General features: G+C 44.6%; 2 protein-coding genes across 9 annotated transcripts in view; one reads left to right on the top strand and one right to left on the bottom strand.

Moving 5' to 3' along the window:
• Positions 1-7,678, top strand: part of NFAT5 (nuclear factor of activated T cells 5) — an 82,578-nt gene extending 74,900 nt beyond the window's left edge. For 7 of the 8 annotated variants that reach the window (XM_040982448.1, XM_040982447.1, XM_040982444.1 and 4 more), the window contains one exon: positions 212-7,678. The gene's annotated coding sequence lies outside the window, so the exon portion shown is untranslated. The remainder of the gene's footprint in view (positions 1-211) is intronic. The other variant, XM_040982445.1, reaches the window with a different exon arrangement.
• Positions 7,679-11,748: 4,070 nt separating this feature from the next.
• NQO1 (NAD(P)H quinone dehydrogenase 1) lies at positions 11,749-20,412 on the bottom strand. The gene is made up of 6 exons (XM_040982443.1): positions 20,280-20,412; positions 16,317-16,481; positions 16,084-16,214; positions 14,372-14,485; positions 13,703-13,804; positions 11,749-12,818 (listed from the first exon to the last, which is right to left on the bottom strand). Exons 1-6 carry the CDS (start codon positions 20,284-20,286, stop codon positions 12,513-12,515), a joined length of 825 nt encoding a protein of 274 aa, XP_040838377.1. The 5' UTR covers positions 20,287-20,412; the 3' UTR covers positions 11,749-12,512.
• Between the last annotated feature and the right edge of the window lie 7,582 nt (positions 20,413-27,994).

Genomic DNA, 27,994 nt, shown 5'->3' with positions numbered 1-27,994 from the left:
TTTTATTTGAAGTGTATATAAGAGATGATTATGCCTTCTTTCCCCCTTCTTAAAAAAGTAATTTTGAGTCAGAAAAGTCTGCTTATGATAAAGAGTAAAAATTAGAGCATTTATAGTACTGTAATATACTTTGGATGCATTTAAGGTGACAGGCATTTTATAAATGCTTTCCCTCCCTAGTAAGTTATAGTAAACTTTTTCTTTTTTTTAGAAATTTCATGAAGAAAATCCTGATTCCAAGATGTCATGAGAGCTTGTGGTTCCACGAGGATCATTGAACTTATTTTAAAAACAAAATAAGCAGAACTATATTTGAGTAAATGGATAGATCTTACTCTGGCTGCAAAAGAGCACACCTGTGCTGCCTGTTGCAGTGACTAGCCACCAACGTTAACATCTTGTATTTTGTATTCCTAATCACAGTGATGACTGAGAATCTATTTGAGTTGCCAGCTGACTAAATTATTATTTTCCTTGGCGCAGTTTCTTTAAAAGTACAGTTTAAGTTCAAGGCTGGACTAACCACTCAGTTATTATTGCTATTAGGAAATAGTATTTGTCATGTTTACTTCTGTTCCTGGTTATTTTCTTTCCTGCATTATTTTAATCAAGTAATGACTTTTGAAAAAGTAAGCTTCAGTAGTAGCTAAGGCTGTGATGTTTTTCAGTGTAGAAAGCACAGCTAGTGGCCAAATTGAAGGAAATCTTTTTCAGGAATAAACTGAAGGGGTAACATTCAGAGGAGTGAGCTGTACTGAAAACTGGACACCGATAAGAGGACTCTGTCACACAAAGGCCAATGACACTGACAAAACTGGAAACAGCTGGCATGCTACTGATTGTATATTTCAGAGAGTTGTTAGGTCTCTGTGTTATTATTACTATGGGGTGTAGCCATAACTGTGCATAAAGAAATAATTATCTTACTCTATAGAAATGAAGGGGATAATATATGGTAAATTATGTTGCTGCATCCTTCTACAGTAGTTTAAACTGACAGAGTAATTTGAGTTTGTTTTTTTCCCCACCCTAAGTCTGATATTCCCTTTTTATATGCATCTAAATTATTTCCCACCTTGTTTTCACTTACTTTAGGCAAGAACTAATATACTGCTGGCTTTGTGACCCTGTAGCAACTTAAGGGAAAAGGCCACTTAGATTGAGGGTGACCTTGCAGTCCTGCAGCACAGGACAAGAAGTACTTACTAGGAATTATTGGCAGTTGATTCCTGAGAAACAATGCATAATTTTCCCATGAACGGTGCTGTTCTAAAGTCTTCAAAATTTTCCCTGTGATGAAAAATAATATTAGTTTCCATTTTAAAAAGAAAAGGCAAACTAAAACTTGGTGAAGCATCTCTTCTCCCTAAGCTGCAGTGAGTGCAATTCCTCTGTCACCTCAGTGCTTTACAGTTTGAAGTGGTCCCACACCTGATGGTTCCCACAAACCTTAGGCTTTACAGGGTCATATCATTGGATTCAAATGAAAATTTCACTCTTGTTACATCTGTGAAGAGCAAACTAACACACTCCAGAACTTGCAGTTGTAGCGTTACTTACACAGTTTTGGGTGTTCTTTCCACTGGTGGGATGCCTGCTTGTCACAACCACCTGTGTTTGGACCTGTGCTTATGTTCTCTTTTCCTTTTGGCATGTGGAAAGCTGTCAGTGCAGTGTAAGGCCAACGTGTATGTGTGGCTTCTATGTGTTGATGTAATGTTTTAGTATCCTTGTGTGTGTCTTTCTTTTTTAGTGTATTAAAAATAGCCTGTTAATTGTGAATGAAGGCTACTTTTCTGTTTAGTTTGTTATTCCTCCTCTTTACACTTAGTTGAACTGTGTTGAATTATGTGGTGTTGGTTTTGTTTATATATAGCCAGATTTTTCTCCTTTTATGTGGTCTTCCTTTGTTCTTTGAAAGTGCTTGTCTTCTAATTTTTGTTTTGTTTTGTTTTTTCTCTTCTTATATATTCTTCCCTTCACCCAAACCCTTTCTTTCTTTCTCTCTCTGATTGAGAGGCATTGAATTACGTTTTCAGTAGTACAGGCTTCTTGCCGATATGAAGGGAACTTATCAGAAAGAGACCTACTCTGGGTCATTTAATTTTGAATACAGTTTTCAATCGTTCAAGTTTTGGATGGTTTATATCTAATGTGTGTTTCATTTTTTTGGAAAGCTATATTTTGTATTTAGGAAATGGTATACTATTTTGCTATTTGTACTGAGTGAGTACATTGGCATAAATATAGAAATTTATATATATACATATATATAAACTATTCTTTTTTTGCCACACATTTTTGTGGTAAATTTGTGAGTTTGTCTGATGTTCTACCACAACGTCTGATAACAGTGAGGGGGGGTGGGGTTTGTTATGTCTTTTGAGTATTTAAGTAACTTTTGAAAAAAATGACCTGTTCATCTGTGGCCATTCCATCAGGCAGTTCTTTGATGTCATTAGTGGGCTAAAGGCAGCTTGCTGTGTTTGCTGTGCCTTGCACTCAGCAAAACCAGGGCATAAGGAAACCTATCAAGACAGTTGTGTCAAGTGGTGTTTCATAAGAATGAGCCATTCAGTCTTTGCTCACTATATATTTAATATGTTATTATTGTTATTGTTATTATTAATTGGCTTTCTGTATTCTATGCCTTTTATTTATAAGGACACTAAAAAGTTTGTAATTTTAATAACATTTCCTCATCTTGTAATATTCAGAGCTACTTTATAAATTCTCTGACCCAAAAGTATTTTCCTCAGTATATCTTTTCTCCCCTGACCCCTGTTGGAGGAAACTTACCCATTATAGTTCAGGTTATGAAAAAGATCAGCCACACAATCCAGGACTTCAGTTTTAAAATGTAAAATGCTAACTCTAGGGGGGTTTCTGTAATACCAGAGAAAGCAAGCCCAGCAGATATTTTTAATGGTAAAAATTAAAATTATATGTTTATTTCTGATTTTTTTCCTCTGAGATGACATACGAGAGCCAAGAAGTTTGTTCACCAAGTTCTAACTAGAATGTGTTGCTATCACACTATGGATGAAAGTGATGGCGAGAAGACTGGCTTGTGTGCTGTCTTGTGTTCTGTAGTTTAACAAGAGATTTATCTTTATAAAATGAAGATTGACAATGCCAAGTCACTGGGACCAATTTTCTGTTTTATAATATCTTAAGTATAGAACAGATCATACCTGAACTATAGTGATTCAATTGGATGAAGGCAGAAAACCCACTTTTTATTTTCATAAATTTTGTGGTTATTTATACAAGGGCTGTGCTAGGCTATACCATATTTTTATTCAAATAATTTTTTTTTACATTGTTAAGTGATCCTTATCCCTGAAGGTCAATGTTAAGTACAACAGTCTGAGTATATGATTTGGTTACAAAGAGTATTTGTCTTATTGAAGAGTCAGCTCAGTGGTTGATACTTGTGCTGATGCAACTTCCCAGTTACTGTTACAAGTTATAGCTGCCTATGGGAAAGCCTGCTTCAGCCAAGGCCTTGCAGCCAACAACATTAAATTTACTCATGGCAGAAAGACCTAAATAAATTGTGAACCACATTTTATTTATCCTTATATTACATTCAGTTTTTGCTCTCAGCAACTTACATAAATCCTTGGAGCTTGTGTGTGTGTATGTTTGTATGTTACTCCTTTTGTCATTCCATTATTCAACCATACCTACGTAGGAAGAAAATAATTAGAGGTCGTATTGTGCTTCTGTGCTTTACTTTGTGGTCAGAGTCTTATGTTATTCAACTAATAAGAATCTGTTTTACACATTCTCCCTAGCACAGGTTTTTAAAGGGCTTTGTTACAGAAACAATATTATTAAGGGGTTTTCCTTACCTTCCTCCCTCCCTTTATTCCTTCCTTTTTTCCATGCATTCTTCTATCCTCCTATCTCCATGCATTTTATTTTATTTTATTTTTACTTTGAGGCAGAGAGGAGGGTGGTGTAGTTTAGAATTGTAGTTTAGAATCATTGTAGTATTCTCTGCTCATCAGAACCTGAAAATCTACCTAGAGAAAACATGTTGAAGATAATGGGAAGAAGCTATATCTGTGTCCCTCTCAGTAAAATCCCTTTTGATCTTTTAAACCATTATTTTAAGAATGCATTTTGAAAAAGTAGAATGTTAAATGCATCATCAGATAGGATGAGAATAAAATGACTTGATAATTAAAGTTTCAAATTCAGTGTGGTTATAAATATTTTCTAGGAGTAATCTGAGAGGGGTTTTTTTTTTTTGGTTTTTTTTTTTTTTCCAATAAAAATTTCTGTTCTGATGACTCTCCCTTAGTTGACTTTTTAATTGACATAACGCAAGCAAGCCCATAGACACTAGAGAGTGGACGAGCAGGATCTTGTGCCTGTTTGTGTAGAGATTATCTTCCTAATGGAGTGAACATCAGCATCATATCTATGATGTTTGTGAATTGCCATAGTGCTCTGATGATTTCTTGAATCCCTATTTAACTGTATGCCATTCTAGTCTCACTTATACAGATCCTGTTTTTACTCCGTTTGTTTTTCAGGAAATTTTTTACATTAATGTTTGATAGATTGCTTATGGGAAAGTGCCTTTTTGCCATGATAGTACCCCCTTTTTGGTAATTTTATTTTTACTATAACCAAAACATACAAACATTTTAGCAGATCTCAACCATCACCTTTTCCATTTAGCCCTTCTTTTTTTCCATTTCTTGGTCGCCATAGAATACTTCAGAAATTCCTTTGACTTAAGAATAAAAGAAGCACTGCTAGAATTTCCTTTGGAAAAGGGTAAGTAAAAGATGCCAGAATCAAATCATTTAGCTTTCTGTAAGTGTATCTTCATCTCAGTGAACTAATAGTAGGTCTAATCTAGATACTAAGGAATATTTTATTGTCTGTGAGATTCCTTGGACACAAATGCGTATGGTTAAATTTCATAGAGAAGGTATTGAAATGACCTTTTTAGTCTAAATTAAAATTGATTGGATGAAAAGAAATCACTAATTAAAACATAGTTTGGGTGAGTCCTAGTAGCATCAGATTTTCTAATCAGAAGGGATGAAGTAGTTCATAGCAGTGCAGTGTGCTTGCCAGTTAACTTAAATAGTGTTATAGGAAATGAAGTTCTGAGACCCTCCAAACTTGAGATGATAGTTATGTTTGACCAGGTACCATGAGAATTGAGTAGCCTTTTGTTTTCTGTTTGTTTTGCTTCTTCCACAGCTTGCTAGAAGCAAGGTCAGGATTGTAGTTTCTCGGGGAGAGAGCAGTTTTACTTGTGCAGATATTTCTGTGATTGTTAGACTGAAGACTACAAACCTATATAAACATTATTAATATCCTCTTGATATTATGCACTTTAATCATTCCAAAGAAACCGAGAATGCTATAGAGTGATAATTCCTTTTTAATGAATACATTTTAATTAGCTATTTGGAATAATGTCTCTTTTTACTTTAGATAGCTGATTTGGCATGAGTGTTATGTATATTTTCTAAAGTGACTAGTCCATTTTAACCCATTGAAATGCAGTAATGATTGACTAAGGGGAAATAATTACATTTTGACAAATCATCTTAGGGAGATTGAAATGGTGTACTGATCTGTATGTTCAAGAGTTAATTAAAACCAGCCTTCTTCTTATCTATTTTGCATCATCTATATAAGAATACATTATGTAATTTTTAGTGTGTAGGTTTGTGTGAACCAGTGTTTTGAAAATACGGTTCTCAGTCCACCAGCCATCATTAGTGTTGTCTGGGAACCAGGAAGAAAAAAAGTCTTGGGCCCTGTCCCAGACAGACTGAAGCAGGAACTCGGGTGAAGCCCAGCCGTCCATGTTTTAATAAGCTGTCCAGGTGATATTGATGCAATAGTGTAAAGTCACACAGTGGGACTATATCATTTCAGCTTAACCTGGTTATCCATAATCACTTATTGACAATAGTAGTTTATTGTCAGTAGTTTCAGTACACGTGTAGTTAATCTAGTTATTGCTAACTCAGTTAAATTACTTTGACATTTAATGAAAAAATTCACATTAGATAACTGATTTAAATAATGTATGTACAATGTTCTATGTTGCTTTTAATTATTTTAATACTTAATTAGCTAATGTAATTGATGGGTGCTAAAGTTCCCTGTTATCTCTAAAATAGGTATGTTGTAAACAGTGTAATTTAAGCTTTCTTGGCATTGCCCTTTAATATCACCAGCCAACCACAGATTTTCTCTGGCTGATTCAAGCCTCTGAACAAAACTATCCTTCCTTGTATTTGCTTGTGCATCTGAGAGGCAACAAGATGGCTAGCCAGGTTGACATTGCACCTTATTCTTTTTTCCAATAGGCAGAACTTCTGTAAAAGTAGCTTGCATAAATAAGAACTGTGGCAGTAGGGATGTAACTGTCCTTGGAGCTTATGCTTCAGACCCGAGTTAGTTACTAAATAAATATCAAGTAAGGTAATGTATGATTGGGGAATTTTTCACAGTAACTACATAGCCATAAAATAAGTGGACTCACACATTTGTTTTTACTTCCTTGTGTAAATTGGTTCCTCCATAACTATTCTTATCTTCCTCCCATAATTTATACATCAATAGTTAACTTTCAGGAAAAAAAAGTCAACTTTCAGTAGAAAAACAAATGTCTAGTCACTTTATTAAAATCACCTCTTCTGTCTCTTCATGCTGGCAGTGAAAATGTATGTGGCTTGCTCTACAGACTCCACAAACTTTGGTGCTGGCAAATACACAGGCAAGCTGTTGGCAAATACTCTGATGACATTCCTCCGCCTTCTGAATTCCTTTCCCTCACTTCACTGTATAACTAATATATTCCTATTCTAAAAGCATTCTACCACAATTCTGTTCAACTCCAACTTACAATACCTCCTTTTAAAATTCCATGTTGTAATCAGATCAGCCCTGTCTGTGCACTCACGTGTTGGCATATGCCCTCATATCCATCCCCTCTCTGTCTCTCTCTCTCCAGAAGTCATTTAAATATCTTACAGCATTGCTTATTACTATTTTAGCTAATAAACCTCAGGATAACATACACATACACACGATGTGAGATGTTTGAGAATGACTTTGGAATCAGGTTTCTTTATCCATTAAAGAACTATCCTGCCTGAAGTGACTATGACCTTGGTTGTTATAAGCTGATTCCAGTGAACTTGAGCTCACTTATGTTGATCTAATAAATGTGTGTGTCCCCTTGTTTGCGTGCTTTCTAGAAGCTCCAGGTAGTTGCTGCTTTGACAGTTGCTTCACTTCTTTTGCTTCGTCTTCTAGTAAGTATACTACAGATACTTCGTTAAGCTGTTTTCAAGTGGTTTATCTACCATTCTGCCATTTAAAATTTTTGTTTAATTTTATTTGCTTGAGCACATTGATCAGCCACTGAACTGCCTTCTTCCATTGTCCTGCGATGATGTAAGGGTTACGTTTGTGTGTATATGGCTTTCATAGTTCGGATTTTGGAGCACTGATACCAGATATTTTCAGTTTGTTCTTTGGGGGAATTTCATTTGCATCTATGTTTTTAGCTATCTGTGATAACTTGTTAAATATTAAAAAGATATTTTGCTTCTATTGGAACATTTGTATACTCGCAACTATATTTCTGTAAACAGCTGCAGTCAAAATAAAACATTGAAAGTTTTCATTTCGCAGTGGATAATTGTCTTTTTTCTGAAACCCTGTGAAAGAATGTATCTGTATGCTTGTCATTTTCAAGAAACATAGGCTGAAATTATAAAATCTTTAGGGAAGAGTTAAGAAATATAAAAAATAAAACTTTTTTAGTAATTTAGTTTTTTAAGATTTTATTTTATTTTTATTGGAAAGTCAGATATATAGAGAGGAGAGACAGAGAGGAAGATCTTCCATCTGCTGGCTCACTCTCCAGATGGCCACAAAGGCCGGAGCTCAGCCAGTCTCAAAGCCAGGAGCCCAGAGCCTCTTCTGAGTCTCCCACACTGGTGCAGGGTCCCAGGGGACTGCCATACCAGCTGGTTTGCTCAAGAGGTGAGGGAGTAACTGGCTGAGTAGGCATGACCATGGAACACAACAACGTTCATGGGTACTGGGTTGGAATAGTGCAGGCTGCAGCACCCTTAGATACACCCAAGAATAGGGTGTTAGGCAGGCCAAACCACAACATCCACCAGTACACACAAAGGCCTAGACACGGGCTAGACTATGTTGGGTAAGGGCCTAGCATACACTGGCACGTATGAGATCTGAGTTGGGAGTGAGCCTGGTGGGGGAACTTTGGGAACATCCCTCGTGGATTGTAGTTTGCACTAGTGAGCATGAGTCAGACCTAAGTGTTGGTCAGGCCAGGAAAGACTTCAGCAAGTCTGTGGGCTGGTGTGGGGTGAGGGGGAGTTAGAGGGCGGGCAGGGACAGGCCAAACTTTGGCACACTTAGCGTGTGCAGGAGCCAGGATACAGTGCAGACTATGCTAGCGTAGGCTGTTACACTAGCAGTTTGCGTGAAAGCCAGGGATGGGGGTAAATTGGGCAGGGCTAGACTGCAACATCCACCAAGGAGAGAGTTGAAACTAGAGTTGGACTGGGTCAGGCCAGGCTGTAGCATATGATAGTTAAGGCTAAGGCAGGGGGTGGGCTATGTCAGGCTGGTTCAGAGCAACCACCAGCATATGTAAGATCTGTGGCAGGGAGCAAGCCTGGTTGGAGAGGTAAGAGGATGCCCCAGCTAGATTGTGGTTCCCACTAATGAGCATGAGAACTGGAGTGGGGGTGGCAAACTGGGCTGGAACATGACTGCAGTATATTTTGACATGGGTGTGAACTAGGTTTGGGGTGTGCCAGACTGGGATAGGCTCCAGCACTCGCTGGACCACGTGAGAGCCAGAGTGGGTATAGGATGGGCTGGGCTAGGTCTCGGCACCCACTGAACCACACAAGTCCTGGATCTGGGGGTTGACCAGGCATGGCTGGGTTGTAGCACCCAACATTAAGAGCTGGAATGGATGTGGGCTGATTGGGCAAGGTTCCCACTGATGTGTATGAGATGTGCAACTGGGAGGTGACCCGATAGAGGAGCTTGGAGAACTTCTCTGTCAGGATGCAGTCCCTGCAGGTGAGCATAAGAACCAAGGCTGGGCACAACCTGACTTCTGACTCCTGGCTTCAGACAGGCCTAGCTCTGGCCTGTGTGCCCATTTGGGGAGTGTGCCAATGGATGGAAGATCTGTCTCTCCTTTCTCTTTAAATCTGCTTTTCAAATAAAAGTAAGTCTTAGACATTTTTTTTTCAAGTACAGGCACATATACAGTACAGAAAATTATAAAGTTTATTTAGGAAGTTGGAAAGCAAACACAGCAACATAAGAGTGAAGCAGTGAGAGAAGTGAGTGAGGGAAGGGAAGAGAGACATGGGGACAACCTCATCACCATCTAGTCCTTGCGTCTCAGTATCTCCTTTGGTGAAGTGATGTGATCACATGGGAGATGTGCGACACTACCATAAAACTTCCCATGGTGCTTCACCAATGAATTTGTATGATGACCCTTCCCCAGGTCCTGAACAAAAATAAGGCATCCTGCGAAAGGGTATTCTGACAGGTACAAGTAGGACCTTGTGGTTTGTGACCTCCAGCTCAGCTTGCTACATTATCCATATCACATTTACCACCATTTCCCCTAACAATGTAAATGCCTTGATGTCAGGCACTTTTTTAAAAAAGATTTATTTTTATTGGAAAGGCAGATAGAGAGGAGGAGAGACAGAGAGGAAAATCTTCCATCCGCTGATTCACTGCCCATGTGACTGCAAAAGCTGGAGCTAGGACAATCCAAAACCAGGAGTCCGGAGCCTCTTCTGGGTCTCCCACGTGGGTGCAGTGTCCCGAAAGTTTGAACCATCCTCAACTGCTTTCTCAGGTCACAAGCAGCAAGCTGCAAGGGAAGCAGGGCTGCCAGGATTAGAGCCAGCACACATACGGGATCCTGGTGCATGCAAGGTGATGACTTCAGGTGCTAGGCTATGGTGCCGGGCCCTGGTTTGTATTTTTCTTAATTTCTACACTAATCTGTTTCCTGGAGCTCTTTGTTCATGTGAAAGACAAAGAGTGGTCTCCTGTCATCTAGGTCACTCCACAAATGCCCAGGCCAAAAACCCAGGAGCCAAGGACTCAATCTTGGTTTCTACTTTGAGTGGCAGACACTTAGTTACTTGAGCCATCACTGCTGCCTCCCTTGGTCTACAATATTAGGAAGCTGGAGTTCTGAGTGCAGCAGGACTCAAACCAAGGCACTTCAGTATGGGATGTGGCATCCTAACCATTGCACCAAATGCCCTCCACTTTCCTGGTCCTTTGTTAAATTCCTGGGAGCATCTGAATTCAGTACAAAGCAGCTGTGTTGAGCAAGTTCTCAAGGCATGAAGCCCTAATCTATAACTGGCTTCTCTGAAGCCATCTCCCAGTAGATTCTGTTTTTTGCCTGAATGCTGCTGATTTTACTTATTTCATTTGAAGCTTTCAGAAATGTTTGCAAAGTTGCCATGATGGCAAAGGCAACCAGGGCACTTTCAGATTGAAACACCCAGCCATCTCCTGCGGTGGGTAATGCCCAGAGGAAGAAAGTGTGAGCCAGCCCTGCTCAAAATTTCTCTTGTTTTCTTGCAATGATCCACAAGAGGGCAGTCTTGTCATGTTCTATTTGGATTATTAGCCCAAGAGTAGGAAAAGCGGCACTAACAAGAATATAAATGCCATAATTGTTCACCAAAGTTAATAAAACTCTGGGTTTACAATTTCTTTTTTTAAAAAAACGTTTTTTAGAGATATAAATATAGAAAGGAGGTAAGACAGGAAGATCTTCGTCCAATGATTTACTCCCCAAGTGGTCGCAAGAGGTGGAGCTGAGCTGGTCAGGAGCCAGGATCCTCTTCCAGGTCTCCCACACAAGTGCAGGGTCCCAAGACTTTGGGCTGTCCTCAACTGATTTCCCAGGTCACAAGCAAAGAGCTGGATGGGAAGTAAGGCCTCTGGGATTAGAACCGACAGTCATATGAGATCCCAGTGTGTGCAAAGCAAAGACTTTAGCCACTAGGCTACCATGCAGGGCCCTGGGTTTACAATTTCATCCCAAAATTCTGGGACCAAAGCACAACCTTAAGTCCTCAGTTCAGCAACAATGCAGAAAATAACCTTTCAGAAATATAGACCAGAAATAAGGTTACTGATGGGGGAAGACCATTTTACCTATTGAAGGTACCATTTTTTATCCTGAGCTTATTTCATGTAGCACATAGAGGGTGTATATGTGTTGGCTTCTTTCTGCAAACATTGGAAGACAGTGTGGCTGTTGTGGTGAAGCAGTTTCAGTTGTCACTTGTGATGGCTGCACTGTTTTGGAGTGCCTGATTAAAGTCCCAGCTACTCCATGCCTCTGATCTAGAAGGCACAGAAGACAGGGCTAGTTCTTTGTGTTCCTGTAACCCACATGGGAGGCCCAGGTTGAGTTCCCAACTCTTGGCTTCAGCTTGGCCTGCCGCTGACTGTTGCAGACATTTGGTGAGTGATATAATACAAGATGGACAATTTCTCTCAGTGTGTGTGTGTGCCTTCAAATCCATAAACTAAATATTTTAAAATCAAGATAAGGTGAAGAGACTTTTGCCAAATGTTAGTTTCAGGGTATTTGTGTGTGCATATACAAAAAAAAAAAAAAAGAAAAAAGAAAAAAAGGAAAAGGAAAAATAAAATATATTAGGTTTATTAGTAAGATTCACTGTAGTAATTGAAACAAATATATATCAGAAACAAAACATTAGATATACTAACAACTAAACAAGTCCCTTAGGTCTGACGGATTCATTTCTTTGACCAATTCCCTTCTGCCATAAACCCCAGAGAGGTAATTAAAACAGATCATTTGGAGAATTCGATGCTGCCTAGTCAAAGTTAGACCTAAAAACTTAGCCCTAAAAAGGAGGACTCCAAAGCATTTTGTGTTGGAGTACCTGGTTCAGTTGCCTAGCCCCTGACTTGACTATAGCTTCCTACCAGTACATATGCCAGGAGGTAGCAAGTGGTAATTACTCAGCTTCTTGGATCTCCACCACCTTGAGAGACCTGGGTTGAGTTCCCAGCTTCAGGTGTCAGCCTGGCCCAGTCCTGGCTGGTGAGGCATGTAGAAATTGAATCAGCAGGTACATTTCCTATACCACCTCTCAAATAAATTTTGATAAATTTTTTTTAAAGCCAACTGTATAGATAACCTTGAAGAATATTTTCTAGTATCCTTGTATACCTAATATAAATAGCCTCTTGAGCCTAATCAGATTTTGTGTATATGTCATGATAATAATTGTAATGATTTCATTTAGTAATGAAACTGCAAAATATATAGAGTATCTCTCCTACTCATTAATATGGAATAGAAAAACTCCAAATCTTCAATTGCTAAAGCCTGAAAGAGTAGCCCTTGATTTTATATGTTAAGGAGAAATCAAGTCTTGTGAATCTTACTTTCTCGCTTTGATCTGGTTGTCAGTCGGGATGGGCTTGCCCAAGTGATGGCCCACAGAAAGGCCAACCGTCTTGTTTTTCTGCTCATCCTGCACTTCTTTTTTCATTAAGAACCCTGCCTGGAAATTTAGGTCAAAAAGGCTGCTTGGAGGAAAATAGAGTGGTGTCTCATCCCAAATGCTCTCCAAGCGTTTCTTCCATCCTTCTAGGATCTGAATTCGGGCATCCTCTGGAGTGTGCCCAATGCCGTATGTCAGTTGAGGTTCTAAGACTTGAAATCCACAGAAATGCAACATGCCACTCTGGGGAGAAACAAAGTGCAGAGGTAAGTTGCGGAACCAACCCTATGTCATTGGGACTGCTAAGAACAGAAGTTACAGAGCTGGATTTCCCAACAAGACTCCAGGAGGGAGGCCTGGGCTCCCAGGGGGGGTCGGGTCACAGCTGTATTCTCTCGCCTTCTGTGTCACCTTCTGCCCTCTACCTGGCTGTTGCCTATTTTAGACTATTCAGCAGGGCTCTTCTGAAACTGAAGAACGCCTTGAAACTGTGCCAACTTGGATTCTCTGCCAAAGGCGCCAGAAGTTGTATTCCATCAGGGAGGGAAGGATGCGTGCCAAGGCTCACAGATGTGCATTTCGCTGCCTCTCCACTCTCCAGCCACAGTCTTCATAAATGATGCTTCTCTCTGGCCTCCTCTGCTCCTTTCTCCAGCCCCTTCCTGCTTTCCAGGGGATCATCCTGAAGGCTCGGGGCCTACCAAAAAGCCCACCTCACACTCGGGTTTTGTGCATCTGCAAATGCCTGAACGCATCATCATTTCTGTCATTGTCTCGAATTCTGAGAGTATCTGTGTAACCATCTTGGCCACCTGGAGAAGACAGGAGGCTGGAGGAAGATACCAGGCCACCATCTGGAGGGAAGCAGGGCCTGAGGCTACAGAGTCACCTGTGTTAGTAACTGGGGGAGAAAGGCATTCGCACACGTTCACCCCTGTGTGCATTCTGTAACCACAGGGGCCTGGGAAGACAGACAGGTTGGAAGAAGACAGCTCCCTGTTGCTCTACATCACGATGGCTTTCATCAGCGCCCTCAGTTTGCTGTTTATCTGTCACCTGAAAATTAGGAATCCCACAAAATGCTCAATTCATGAACTCCTCTGAAAATGCACTGGGAAGTGACATACCTGAATTGGCCAGAGAAGGATATTCATGTCGCCGTGGACACCCTGGGGAGAGTACATGGAGCCACTGCCACCTGTGGTGATGGAGAGCAGGGTCTTCTTGTTCTGCAAAGAGAACACCAGCTTGGTGACCCTTGCATCTCCTGGGTGACAGGGCGCCAATGGAGCAGCCCCAGGGAGGGGAACATGGGAGTCTTCTGTGTTTGCTGTTCCTCTTACTTGACCTGAGCTCCCCCAGGCTACAGAGGAAGACTTGGCACAAGCAGCTGACCAGTTGGTCCACAGACAGGAACTATGGACAGGCCTAGGCCTCATCGCTACCCATAGCCAGTCACAGTCATCAACAGCAGTGTTGAGTGCCAGCTGCCAAGCTGGAGTTCGCTGTGTATCATTGGTTTCTATCTTCCCTGCCGCTGGACATGGGGTTGGATGAGGCCTGTGTAAGAAGGGGGCTGGCATTGTGGTGCAGCACATTAAGCCGCCAGTGGCATCCCCTGCCTGAATTACAGATTGAGTTCGCACTCCTCTGGTTCCAATCCAGCTCCATGCTAGTGCTCCTTGGAATATTTCAGAACAAATTCCAGTCCTGTTGTCTATAAAAACTAGCTCACATCCCTCTCTCAGTGGACCCACAGACCCATCTTAGTACAGAATCTAGAAACGTCCACCTACCTGGAAGGGTCCCTTGTCATACATGGCAGCATATGAGTAGGCAAACTCCCCAATGAGCACACGCTCAAACCAGCCTTTCAGAATGGCAGGGATGCCAAACCATTGCAATGGGAACTGTGGGACAGAAGACAGCAGAGGAGTCAGGAGGCGGGGGAGCACTCCACAGAAAGACAAGCAGTGTCCTGGCCTGCTGCCCTGGATGTCACAATGGGGGTGATCTTTTTTTCTGGCCCTTTGACAGCCCTGTAGGAGGAACTGACTTGCTGGAGAGGAAAGGATTGTCCAGCCAGTGTGGCACTCCTGTGTCCAAATACAAATATAGGCTGGGGCCCTGTGCAATGGCCTAGCGGTTAAAGTCCTCACTTTGAACGCACTGCCAGGATCCCATATAGGTGCCAATTCTAATCTTGGCAGTTCTACTTCCCATCCAGTTCCCTGCTTGTGTGGCCTGGGAAAGCAGGAAAGGATGGCTCAAAGCCTTGAGACACTGCACCCGCATGGGAGACGGCTTTGTGGGACTAGGCTTTATCTCCCAGAAGGAAGTCTTGTTTGATCGCTTGTCCTCGTGAAAGCAGGAGAAAGCTCACGTCGGTCCTCCTGCTGATTTTTAGACACGACAGTTGGGACCAAGACAAAGAAAGCCTCTGCGGGACCTAACAGCTCTCTCCACAACAGCTGGATAGAGAAGAGACACAGACTGGAGTACGATGCTCCTTCTCACCCCAAGTCTGCCACTGCCTTGATGGCTGCTGGTCTTTGCCACACCGTCCTCCTAGCTTTTTGGGGTCTCACTTACCTTATCTCTATGTCAGAGGATCCTGCCAGCTTCTCACACTCCCCTGACTGTGGCTCTCCAGCTGTGAGAGGCCCTATTTGCACAGGCAGGGCAAGTGTGCCGCCTGTACAATCAGTGAGACTTAATCCCCTGTGATTATTCCACAGTCAGAGCTGAAAGTACAGCTGGTAGACTTTGGGGGGGGGCAGCATATTCATCATTTACTCTCCTTCAGTCATTCTTGGGAAAGTGAGAAAATGCAGCAAGGCACTAACCCACGTGGCTCCTTGTGGACACACTCCTTCCTCAGGATATTTCATCGCCATGTGCAAAGATCAGTATATTACAATGATTTTGCAAGAACAAGCCTCTAACTCACCTGCCAAGAAGCTGTTAGAACACGCAGTCCTCAGTGCCTCCACTGCCCTGAATGTGTGGTATGGGTTTCCAGTGTACAACCCACACACGTGCACTGACACGGAAGACAGTGTAGACCTCAGACAGAAGCCACATGGGAAGAACATTAAGGTCCTTTCCCATCTTAAGATGTGGCGATTCTGATACGAGGACAAAGCTGCTGCTGCAATGGCTATACCACAGGCCAGAGCCCCATCCACAGGGAAGTCCGTGTCCCCCACATCACTCCACGAACTCTGCAGGAGAGATGTGCAGACACCAAGTGTACAGCAGGAACTCCTGGGGAAAAAGAGCTCAAGGCTTCTTGGCAATTTGGCAGGTACACTGAGACCTGCAAAGAGTCACACAGCCATGTCTACAGTGCCTATAAGTCTGGGGCTCCCTACACCTCTAATGGAATTGTCCTTACTTGTGGAGAACATGATGGGGTGGGATGGGGCAGTGACTTTTCTAGGATCCCACAGCTAATCAGGTGACAGGCGGAGGACAACAAAAACTCAGTCATCCCTGACATCCATACCTGAAATATCACCAGGTCTGCAGCTTCCACCTTCTTCTGCTCAGCCACTATGTCCGGGCTCAGCCGTCCTTCCTTATAGGCCAGAACAGACTCGGTAGTGTACTGAAAGTTCTCAGGGTCCTTCAGCTTTCCTGCAGAGGGGAGACAGAGGCTGGAGCACAGAGGAACAAGAGTGGGCCATGAACCCACAGGCAAGGAGAGCCATACAGAAGTCACGCAAGAGACGGTCGCACCTGTAATGTCCTTCCTGGAAATGATAGGATTGAAGTTCATGGCGTAAAGGTCCGACTCAGCCACCTCCCATCCCTTCCGCTTCAAGACCTCCACGGCTGCCTCCTTCATGGCATAGTTGAAGGATGTCCTCTCCGAGTGGGCCAAGATGATCAGGGCTTTCCTGACTGTGGACACACAAGGCACATGCACCGAGACTTTTACCCAGCCAAAATGCTTGGAACCAGAAGCCTTTCAGATTAGAGATATTTTTGAATGGAGAAAAGGACTTTGGAATCTTTAGTACCACCTGATGATGCCCAATCCAAAATGCTGAAAACCAACATGTTCCCAAATCCAGAAGTTGTAGAGCATGGTGTCAGCGCTCAGGTGAGCCCAGAAGCCTAGACCTCTGACTGGGTCTCCCACATGGGTGCAGGGGCCCAAGAACTTGGGCTGTCCTCCACTGCTTTTCCAAGTGCATTAGCAGAGATGACTTGAGTCATATTATTTCCCTTGGTTAACACCGCAGGATGTGCTCAGAGAAGGATCACCTGTGACTTTTCCATCCTGCTTAAAAAGCTCCAGAAAGCCAAGATCACTGTGATCACCTGAGCACGTGGGAGCTTCCTGGGCCCCTCCCTGCTTTTATGACTTGCCCAGGAGGCTCCTCCTGGGTGAAGTTCAGGATGAACTCCAGGGCCCAGAAGCCAAGTGTGTGGGCTTTCACAGGCTGGGTCCTGCGTCTCAGTCTGTCTCAGGGTCAGGGGAGTTGGTGCTTGTTGATGATGGAAGTACCCCAGAAGTGATTTACTTGTTTTGCATGGGCTGGCCTGGGGGAAAGGAAAGGGACCCTTGCCTGCGGTTGCTTCCATAAACATACTCCCTGTTTTCTTGACTGTGTGAAGAAATGCGGCAGGGAGGAATGGAGCCTGTGAAGTCTCAGGTGTGTTCCGTTGTGTTTGACCTTTGCTGTTGACTTTTTTTTTCTACCAGCATCATAAGTACCTCCTAACAACAAGCAGACACAGGTTCCAGGCCACAGCTTGCTCTTAAGGAGCTCACCACAGCCCTGTAAGTATGCTTATGACCTTGACTGGGGCGGGGAAGGGTGGGGGGAATGTGAGACACAGGCAGGAATAGGACATCTGCCATGAAGTGTAGCCCAGGAAAGCCCAGCACAACTCAAGAGACAAATGGCAGCAAACAACACACTGCTGTGCAGTGGACACAATGGCGTGGTGTTCGTTTGCTGGAGGTAAGGAGGACCTGGGAAGACTCGTGACCTAAAGTCCTAACTGCAGCCTTCATTTTCCCGTCATTCTTCATGGACACAAATTACTTTTCTGGACCTGGAGGGTTAATGTCCTCACTTCCTGCCTCCTAAACAGCAGCCTTGCCTAGGACAGCACAGATCTTCTCAGAATGTGCCCCCAGAGAAGCATGGGTAACTATTTCGGGATGAGGTGACAAGAGTGAGATGGAGACAGCGGGACCAGGTACCAAGGAGACCAGGCCTAAGCGGCAGGGTGGCCCTCTAGCCATCAGTGGGATTGTGGTCAGGACTTCAAATCTGTTGGTTTTGGGGGTTGTTGTGCTTTGTTGAAAGACAGAGAGACAGAGTTGCTTTCTGCTGGTTCACTCCCTAGATGTCTGCTAGGGTTCAGGCCAGCTTGGAACCCAGTGGGCGGGACCTCAATCCCGGTATTCCGTATGGGTAGCCTTCACCTGCTGCCTTCCAGTCTATCTGCTTTGCCAGGACGTTGTATTGGGGAACCAGACCTAGGAATTGAATCCCTATGTGCCAATATGCACAAACAAGTGCCCCACATCCGGGTAACCTCAGGATTTGTTTGGCTAGTAGAGCAAAAGCTCATTCTACAAGAACCTGATCATCCCTCTTCCCTCATGACCACCCCCTTTTTGTATTTAATTTACACAAACACAAAGAGCTTCTCAAAGCTCATGGACCTGGGAATGCAGTAGAGAGGATGGCCCAAGGCCTTGGGACCCTGCACCCACGTGGGAGACCCAGAGGAAGCTCCTGGCTCCTGGCTTCAAGCCGCTGCGGCCACTTGGGGAGTGAATTAACTGATGGAAGATGTTTCTTTCTGTATCTCCTCCTCTCTATATATTTGCCTTTCCAATAAAAAAATAAGTATTTTTAAAAGATGTATTATTTTATTGGAATAAAAGATAACATAAATCTTTAATAAGAAATAAAATAACTCTTTAAAATAAGATTTATTATTTTATTGAAAAGGTAGATATACAGAGAGGAGAGACAGAAAGATCATCTTCTGTTGATTAACTCCCCAAGTGACTGCAATGGCTGCCACTGGCTGAGCTGATCTTCGTGAAGCCAGGAGCCCAAAGCTTCTTTCAGGTCTCCCACATAAGTGCAGGGTCCCAAGGCTTTGGGGCTGTTCACAGTTGCTTTTCCAGCCCATGAGCAGAGAGGTGGATGGGAAGCGGGGCAGCTGGGATTAGAACCAGCACCCTTATGGGATCCTAGCGAGTGCATGGCAAAGACTTTAGCTGCTAGGCTACCGCACTAGCCCCCCTCCAAAAGCTCATGGAATAACAAGATGGGTGTGGAGCCTTGTGGTGGTGTAGGTTAAGCCACTGCTTGGGACACACATATCCCGTTCCAGGGTGTTTGGTTGTTCTGTCAAGTCCAGCTTTCTGTTGATGTGTCTGTGAGGCAGCAGAGGATGACCCAGGTACTTGGGCTGCTGCCAGTCCTGCAAGAGACTGGATGAAGTGCTCAGTCTCTGGCTTTGCACAGGCCCTGCTATCATGGGCATCTGCAGAGCCAAGCAGCAGATAGAAGAGATTCTCTCCAAAGAACAGTGTGGCATGGTTCTTACCCTAATGTTGGCGGGGTGGCTGCTGGTGCCCCACCAAGGCAGCTGCAGGGGGTCCCTCCTCTCACATTTCTTGGTCTACCTCAGTTTGAAAGTATCACACAGAAAATTCCAGTAACAAACAAACTTAAATCCTTTAGATAACTTTTCAAACAGTGTGTTGTGAGAATTATTGTATCTGTTGTTCATTTTATACTGTGTCTGCTTTATCAATTATTTATTGAAGGGATGTAGGTATAGGAAAAGCTGGTACGTGTAAAATGTAGTACCATCTACAAGCTGAGGCTTGGATTGTATCGGGATGGGGAGAATGGGGAACGGGGAAGGGAGAGGAGCAGCAACCAGGCCTGTCCAGTGAGTTCTGAGAGTCCCTCCCTGCAGCTCTGCCTGCAACCCCTGTGCTCCAAGCAAGTCCTTGGCTCAGATTCTGACAAGTGCAATCTTAGCAAAAGGAGGTTCTGTGTGTGCTACTTTGTGTTTTCCAAGGCTGACCTAGGATTCCCAAGCAGGAAATTGAAAAATCTGTGGAGCTTTGCTCCAGGCAAGGGGGTGCTTTCCCAGTCTCAGTGCTGTCCCTCTCAGGGTGTCTCTCTGTAACAGCCCTCCCGCCTCCTCTCCCCGGGGAAGTGCAGGTGTTGCAGAAGCTTCAGAACACCTTAGAAGCTGGCCATTTGGGCATCAGACAGAGTGGGGATGGTGGAGCCTCTCCAAGGATCATGTTGCCAAGTGCCACCTGGCTCCCCACCTCCCGCTTGCCTCCAGCAGGGTGGCAGCCAGGAACCCACACTGTGAAGTGTGCCCACCTATTTCCCCTGTCAGCCACTCCCTCCGAAATACTTTCAATAGTCCGAGGCTGAGCAAGGTGTGCCCAGTGCACCAGATTTGTCCTGTGGGGATCAGCTCGCCGTCTGTCTGGAAGGCAGATTTTGGCCTCCCAAGTTCCAAGTCTCTCTGAAACCCTCTCCTGAGTTCCTGAAGGTCAGGAGAGCAAGGATCTTGTCACCCTAAGACAGAATTAAAACTACCCCTCCCCCAACTCTGGTCAAGGCTTCTTAGGGACCCTAATCTCTCCACTTGGGTTTTCAGCTGAGGAGGTAAACTCCAGACCACGGTACTCACCCGCCATGGCTCCCACGGCACCCTGCAGAGATGGAGCTGACTGACTGGGCAGCTGGTTGCCAGGGCGACCCTGGCCTCAGCAAGGTAACTGGCGGAGCAGGCGCGCTGACCGCCACCGGAAGCTGCTCAGCACAACTGGCCCAGCACCTACGTGTTTATACCCAGGAGCCAGCGAGGGCGGTGCCAAGGTCTGTCGGCTGGGATTAGGGAAGGGGAGGACAGAGTTGAGGGGACCCTTGAACAGGAAAGTTAGAGTGTCCAGCAGGGGTGGGGAGGCAAGGGGTGGAAGCCTCTGATTCTGAAACCCCCGGGGACACAAGCAAGGTTCTGGATAGTGTCTGAGGGTCTAGGATCACGCCCGCTGGACCTGTCCCAGCGAACTTCCTCTGCCCCACAAGGCGAGGATGTTGACTCCTGACTCGGAGCCCAGATTCTGCTGAGTCACCGTGACTGTAGATTAGGGAGGCTGTTGGAGAGAAGCAGGAATATTGTTTATTTGTTTTATTTTGTTTTCATTCTTTGTTGAAATGAGCTTATATTTCCCCATGTATGGTTTGCATTGTGTACTTGAAGGGCCCATGGCACACTCTTCCCAGTGGCATGCCTTGAGGGTCGTACCTACCCCTCCAGGCCACCTAATTAGTTTCACTTCCCAGACACTCTAAGGCAAGACTGGGCTGGGAGCCAGTGGTCATGGGGAAGCTTGAAGGAACAGCCAAGACCACGACCAATGAAAGCAGATTTGCTTTGTACAGAAGTCCCACGTAGGGGTGTGACACAGAGCAGCCCCCAAAGTTTTGGATCTCTGCAGTGACAGTTCCAGTGAAATCCTTCAGGACTCAGGACATAGGGGAGCCTTATTACTTACGGGAGCTAGAAAAGGAAGTGGATCTTTAAAGTGACAGCCAATAGAAGAATTCCAAATGGAGGAAGGGAAAAGAACTGCAGAAAAGGAGATAAAGGGGTTCCCACATGCTGGCTCCCCACCCTTTATGCCCACAATGCCTGGGGCTGGATGCTCCAGGGCTGGAGCCACAAGCTGGAAACTCAGCCCAGGTCTTTTACTTGGGGGCAAAGAACCCTAATACCTAAGCTGCCACAAGCTGTGTCTTACAGCTGCATTGGCAGAAAGTTGAAGCTGGAGCCTGGCGTGGAACTCACGGTGCTGGCAGTGCCAGCTGTGCATCCAATTCCAGTCTCTGGCTATTGAACACTCTGGGAGTTAGTAAATGGTGGCTTACATATCCGGCCCCTCCACTCTCGTGGGAGAGCTGGATAGAGTTCCAGGCTCCTGGCTATCTCTTTGAAATTAAACCAACATTTTTTTTAAATGCCAGACAGAGGCAGGGAGCAGCTATAGTTTTAAGGAGGCTGCAGGTGGTGACACAGACGAAAGCAGACAGATCTTAGACAAGGTTTAAGTGTAAAGAAAAGCAGCAGCTGGAAGGGCAGGTGCCAGAGGAGGGTTTATGGGGATTTGTGCTTAGCCTTGGGGCTGGGACATGTGAAACGCCTATACGCAGGTGGCAGCATGGCTGGAGGAGTGAAGACACGGAGGCAAAGGGATGGCAGAGGAAGGGCTGGGCTCAGACAACAGGAGGGACCTTCTTCTTGCTGGAGGAAAGATTTGGCCAGGATGCAGCTGGCCACGGAGGCTTGGAGGACTTGGTGGGAGAATGTTAGAGACAGTTCTTCATCTGATGACTTTTTGTTTCTTGCTTGTTTAGTTGAAGGTCAGATCATTGAGTGCCAGGGAAGGTAGGGTAATTGACACCCAGAGTCGAGATGAGTGGTTGCAATGAATTTGGCCAGTGGCAGAGGTTATGGGCACAGAGGTCAGGGCAGGCCTGGTAGGTTAGTGTGTTAAGTTAAGCAAATTGCTGCTTGCCTTGCCAGTATCCCCCATGAGCCTGCTGTTTTGGATCCCAACGATTCTGCTTCTGATCCAGCTCCCTGCTAATGTACCTCAGGAGCAGCAGATGTTCAAAGACTTGAGTGTCTACCAGACCTGAAAGGAGTTTATGGTTCTGATCTGGCACAGTCCTAACTGTTAAGAGCATTAAGAGAGAGAACCAGTTAGAAGATTCTCTCTCTTTCCCCCCTTTATTCTTTCCCCACTTTACAAGTAAGTAAATCTTCAAGACAAAAATTGGGGCAATGTGAGATGAAACGAGGTCAGCAAAGTGCTGTTGAGGACTGAAACTGCCTGCAGGGGACCTGGGTGTCCTCTGCAATTCTAAACTTTGTGTGAATTTGAAATTGTCTGTTATTGAAAATTTTTACAAAAAATGAAAAATGTTTAAATAAACTTTTAGTTTCAAATAGTTCAAGATTTATAGAAAAGTTTACATAAAAAGTTACATATTAAATCTACACTTGATCTTAGCCAAAAGGACGAGAAGCGATACATAAGCCTTTATTAAATCTAAGGAAGAAATTACAAAGTGAATGCTCATTCAGTCTTGGTTTGCTCATATGTAGAGAAAAAATCTGGACTTCATCTGTTTAATTTTTAATCATTAACTTGGTTTATTTGAAACATAATAGGGGCCTGGAGCAATAGTGTAGCGGTTAAAGTCCTCACCTTGAACACCCTGGGATCCCATATGGGCGCCAGTTCTAATCTCGGCAGCTCTACTTCCCATCCAGTTCCCTGCTTGTGGCCTGGGAAAGCAGTTAAGAACGGTCCAAAGCCTTGGGACCCTGCACCCGTGTGGGAGACCCAGAAGAAGTTCCTGTCTCCTGGTTTTGGATTGGTTCAGCTCCAGCTGTTGCGCTCACTTGGGTGTGAATCATCGGATGGAAGATCTTCCTCTCTATCTCTCCTCCTCTCTGTATATCTGCCTTTCCAAGAAAAATAAATAAAATCTTAAAAAAAAGAGAGACAGACATAGAAATCTTCCATCCACTGATTTATTCCCCTACATGCCCACAACAGCCAAGACTGAGCCAGAGAAAGGCCAAAAGCCCCAACTCAATCCATATCTCCCACATGCATGGCAGGGAACCATGTACCTGGTACCTGCACCATCCACCTGCTGCTTCCCACGGGGCACATTGGCAAGAAGCTGGATGGGAAACAGAGGAGCCAAGATTCCAACTAGGCACTCTCATGTGAGCATTCCAAGTGACCCAATTGCCACTTTAAATAGCCACTCCATTAATGATTCAATTTATTGGTTAAATTGTTAGGTCTTTTCAGTATTAGCTCTTTTAAGTATAAGCTCTTTTAAGTGTGCCACCAAAAACCAAAACACCAGAAGCAGCCAGCTGCACAAGAGACTTTTGTGGGGTTCTTTTTTTAGGTTTATTTATTTTTATTGGAAGGACCGATTTACAGAGAGGAGGAGAGACAGAGAGGAACATCTTCCGTCCATTGATTCACTCCCCAAGTGGCTGCAATGGCCATGAGCTGCTCCAGTCTGAAGCCAGGAGCCTCCTCTGGGCCCCCACACAGGTGAGGGTCCCAAGGCTTTGGGCTGTCCTCGACTGCTTTCCCAGACCACAAGCAGGGAGCTGGCGCTCATGTGAGATCCCATCAAGTGAAAGGTGAGGACTTTAACCGCTAGGCTACTGCGCCAGGCCCTTCTTTTCCTATTTATTGTGCTTTTGGTGTTAATATGTAAGAAATCATTTCCCAGGCCAGTATCATGAAAATTTATATATACAAGGGAATGATGTCAGTAAGTTCCTGGAATGTGTGGAGTGGGTATTTTAGTCTAGCAGTTCCAACAGCTGGATCCTGCATTGGAGAACCTGGGTTCAATTCCCAGCAGAGGCTCCTGATGCCAGCTTCCTGCCATTGCTCATCCTGGGAGGCAGCAGTGATGGCTCTGGTAAGTTGGGTCGCTGCCAGCAACAAGGGAGACCTGGATTGTGTCCCAGGCTCTAGGCTTTGTCCCCAGCCTCACCCCCGATGTTGTAGTTATTTGGAGAGTGAACCAACAGACACAGGAACGTGTTTTCTGTCCAAGTAATAAATTTAAAATGTTTAAAAAGATAATACCTGGGCCCAGCCTGGTAGACTAGTGGCTGAAATCCTCACCTTGCATGCACTGGGATCCCATATGGGTGCTGGTTTGTGTCCTGGTTGCTCCATTTCCCTTCCAGCTTCCTGCTTGTACACTAGCAGAGCAGTGCAGGATTGTTCAAAGCCTTGGGACCCTGCACCCACGTGGGAGACCCGGAAGAAGCTTCTGGCTCCTGGGTTTGGATTACCTCAGCTACAACTCTTGCGGCCACTTGAGGAGTGAACCAGTAGATGGAAGGTCTTTCTTTTTTTTTTTTTTTTTTTATTACATTGCATCATGAGACACAGTTTTACAGGCTGGAAGGTCTTTCTTTCTGTCTCTCCTTCTCTCTATAAATCTGACTTTCCAAAAAAAAAAAAAAGAATATTAAAAAAAAGATAATACAAGCTTTCCATGACCTTTTTAAAATCCCTCTATTTTTAAAAAAACATTTTAAGATTTATTTTATTTTGAAAGTATAAAGAGAGAGAGGTCTTGTATCTACTGGTTCATTCCTCAGATGGCTGAAATGGCTGGTGTCCCACATGGACACAGTGGCCAAAGCATCTGAGCCATCCTGTGCCACCTTCACAGTCACATCAGCAGGAAGCTGGATCAGAAACAGAGCAGCTGGGACATGAACCAGTGCCCAAATACGATGTTTGCATCACAGGTTGTGGTTTAACCAAACTACAGTACTATGCCAGTCCCTGCTTAAGCATTTTATGGTTTCAGCTCTGTATTTAGGTCTGTCATCTATTTAATGCTGATTTGTACATATATTGTGAGGTAGGGAACAAACAATCCCTGCTTTACAGACAAAGAAGCCCTGGCACCAAATGTATTGTGCCTTGTTTGATGCTGACACAATTGGTCACTGGTGCTGTCCACAAATTGACCCCAGACCACTGGGTTCCATGGGCAGCCCCCACACCCCATTTTCTGCCAGTGCTGGGGGTCAGGGTTCTGGAATCTTGCCAGGGTTGGCTGCCGGTGCGCTTGTCTCTGAGCCCTGTTGCCTCCTCCATACAAGTGTGGGTTTGGTCTGCTTTGTCATTTAGGTCTCTTCCAGTGCTAGTTGGCTGGTAGAACAATCCCTGTGGTTCTGTCTGAAGCCTGCCTCTGTCCCTGGAGCATAATGTGTCACAGTGTCCCTGGGGCCTTTCCTTGGGCCCCAAGGCCCTGGCCAGGACCTGGAGAGCAGAGTAGGCTTTGTTGATTACCTTTGTTATCTGAAAAATTTTAAAATGGTCCGAATTCTCTTGGGTCACCCCTGTCCTAATGAAGGAAGACAAACAGCCTCGTTAGTCCTGGGCCACTTGTGGCGTCCATATGTGTGTTGGGGGTTGGGTGCTTTTCTGCACAGGAGAGTCCCCAAAGCCCCTTGGCTTTTCTCTGTGCTGCCAGTGGACTTGACAGGGGAGTTCCGAGCCATTCTTGGCCATGTCTGGGGAACTGTGTGTCTGTTGTCCTTATTGGTTCCTGTGGCTACCAGTCAGGTGTCCCTGGAGGAAATGTGACCCAGGTTGGGGATAAAAGACTCTTTTCTTTCTTTTTTTAAAAAAGATTTAGTTAAGATTTATGTATTTTTATTGGAAAGGCAGAATTACAGAGAAGAAAGATTTTCTGTCCACTTATTCACTCCCCAAGTGAGTGCAACAGCTGGAGCTCTTCTGGGTCTCCCATGCGAGTGTAGGGTCCCAAGGCTTTGGGCCGTCCGTGATTGATTTCCAAGGCCACAAGCAGGGAGTTGGATGGGAAGTGGAGCGAGTGAGGCATGAACCAGTGCCCATATAGGATCCCGGCATGTATAAGGTAAGAATTTGGCCACTGAGCCATCACGCTGTGCCCAAAGATTCTTTTCATAAACCTTGGCTTTGTACACACCAATGTATACATCATCATCTTGAATAATCCATGTTTGACTGGGATTTGTTTTGTCACAGGCTACCTGAGTGAGGCATAGAATAGAAATTTAAACAGAAATCTCTTGAAATGACAGTCATTTGCTGTTGGTATTTTTCATATGTTTACTTATCTATTAGAAAGCTGAAGTGACGGAGAAATCTGCCCTCTACTGGTTCAGGGCCCAAATACCTGCAGTAGTTGGGGTTGATCTAGTCAGGAGCTTGGAATTCCATCCAGGTCTCCCAGATGGATAACAGGTATTCAAGTATTTGATCTATCATCTGCTGCCTTCCTAGGCACGTTAGAGGGAGGCTGATGGGAAACTGAGTAGCTGGGACTCAGCTCAGCACTCTGACACGGATTGTGTTCAGCTCAATCTACTGTGCCAGATGCCTACCCACTGAAATTCCATTCACTTGTTGTGAAGAAATTTTCCTGTTACAACAAATCCAATTTTGGCAGATCATAAAAGCTAAAGTATAGGAGTGGTGGGGGTTGTGTTTGATATATCAAATGCCGTTTGAGACACCGGCACTCCCCTCTCAGAGGGCCTGGCTTTGAGTCCTACCTCCACTTCTGACTCCAGCTTCCTGAACACTCAGCAGATTTCCCATGTGTGCGAGGTCAGCCTATAGTTCCCGACTCCTGGGTTTTGATCCTGTCCAGCGCTGGTTGTTGTAGTCATAACACAGGTTGAACCAGCACATGAAAGATCTGTCTCTCTGCCTTTCAAATAACAGACTGTGAAAGGGGTGCTATGGTTGATGCCTATCCTCTCCATCCCACCAGCTGTTGTTTTCCTGCGGGCATCTAATGCAATGGAGCACTCACAGGCCACATTCAACAGTAAACTGAAGGCACAGTTCAAGCAAGGCATTTTTTGCCTCTTGATAGACTGGTCTGAATCACTTTTTCAATTCTATCATCAATTCATTCAAATTTACTAATTTGAAAGGCAGACAGACATAAAGAGGGACAGAGATCTTTCATCCAGTGACTCACTCACCAGATGTGCCAGGCCTGTGCAGGAACCTGGGACTCCCTCCATGTCTCCCACATGAGTGGGAGCTTTTCCAGGTACAGTCGCAGGGAGCTGGATCAGGAGAGCAGCTGGGATGAACTGTGTTCCAGTGTGGGATGCTTCCACACAGCACAGCTGCCAGGGATCCAGGCAGAGCCCTGCCACCCTCTGTGACCTGGGGTCAAGCAGCCCTGTGTTGGCATTCTTCAGGTTGAGGTGGTTACAGTAGCAGGTCCATGTGTGAAAAAGGAACACAGCCTTTTGTTGTTGTTTGAAAGGCAGAGAAACAAATATCTTCCATCCATCTATTGGTTCATTCTCCAAGTGTCTGCAATAGCCAGGGCTGGCCAACGCCAATCTGGGAGCCAGGAACTCAGTTCAGATCCTTAGCATGGGTGGTAGGAACCCAGATCCTGGAGTCATCACTTGTGGCCTCCAGGACCTGAATCCAGGTATTCTGATATGGGACATGGGAGTCTTTCCTCCTTCTTTTTAGAATATTTAAAGACAATTACAGAGAGAGATTTCCCATCCACTGGCTCACTCCCCAACTGGCCAGAAGTGTCAGAGCTGAGATAGGCAAAAGTCAGGAGTCAGGATTGTGCTCCAGATCTCCCTGTGGGGGCAGGGGCCCAGCGACCTGGGGCATGCTCTGCTGCCTCTGCTAGGTGATTCACAGGGAGCTGCAGTGGAAGTGGAGCAGCTGGGACTCTGAAGCACCAAGGCCTTGCTCTTCCAAGGGTTTACATTTTTCCTTGTAACCAGACATTTTTGGC

Source organism: Ochotona curzoniae, unplaced genomic scaffold, assembly GCF_017591425.1.
Source record: "Ochotona curzoniae isolate NIBS_2020 unplaced genomic scaffold, NIBS_Ocur_1.0 contig_3622, whole genome shotgun sequence".
In the NCBI taxonomy this organism is placed as follows: domain Eukaryota; kingdom Metazoa; phylum Chordata; class Mammalia; order Lagomorpha; family Ochotonidae; genus Ochotona; species Ochotona curzoniae.
This window is presented reverse-complemented; position numbering and strand designations above follow the sequence as displayed.

Coding starts and splice junctions, on each gene's coding strand:
- NQO1 (XM_040982443.1), bottom strand. Junction 14,486..16,083: donor CAGACCTGGTGATATTTCAG/GTATGGATGTCA, acceptor TCTGTCCCACAG/TTCCCATTGCAATGGTTTGG. Junction 12,819..13,702: donor TCCTTCTCTGGCCAATTCAG/GTATGTCACTTC, acceptor GTTTCTCCCCAG/AGTGGCATGTTGCATTTCTG.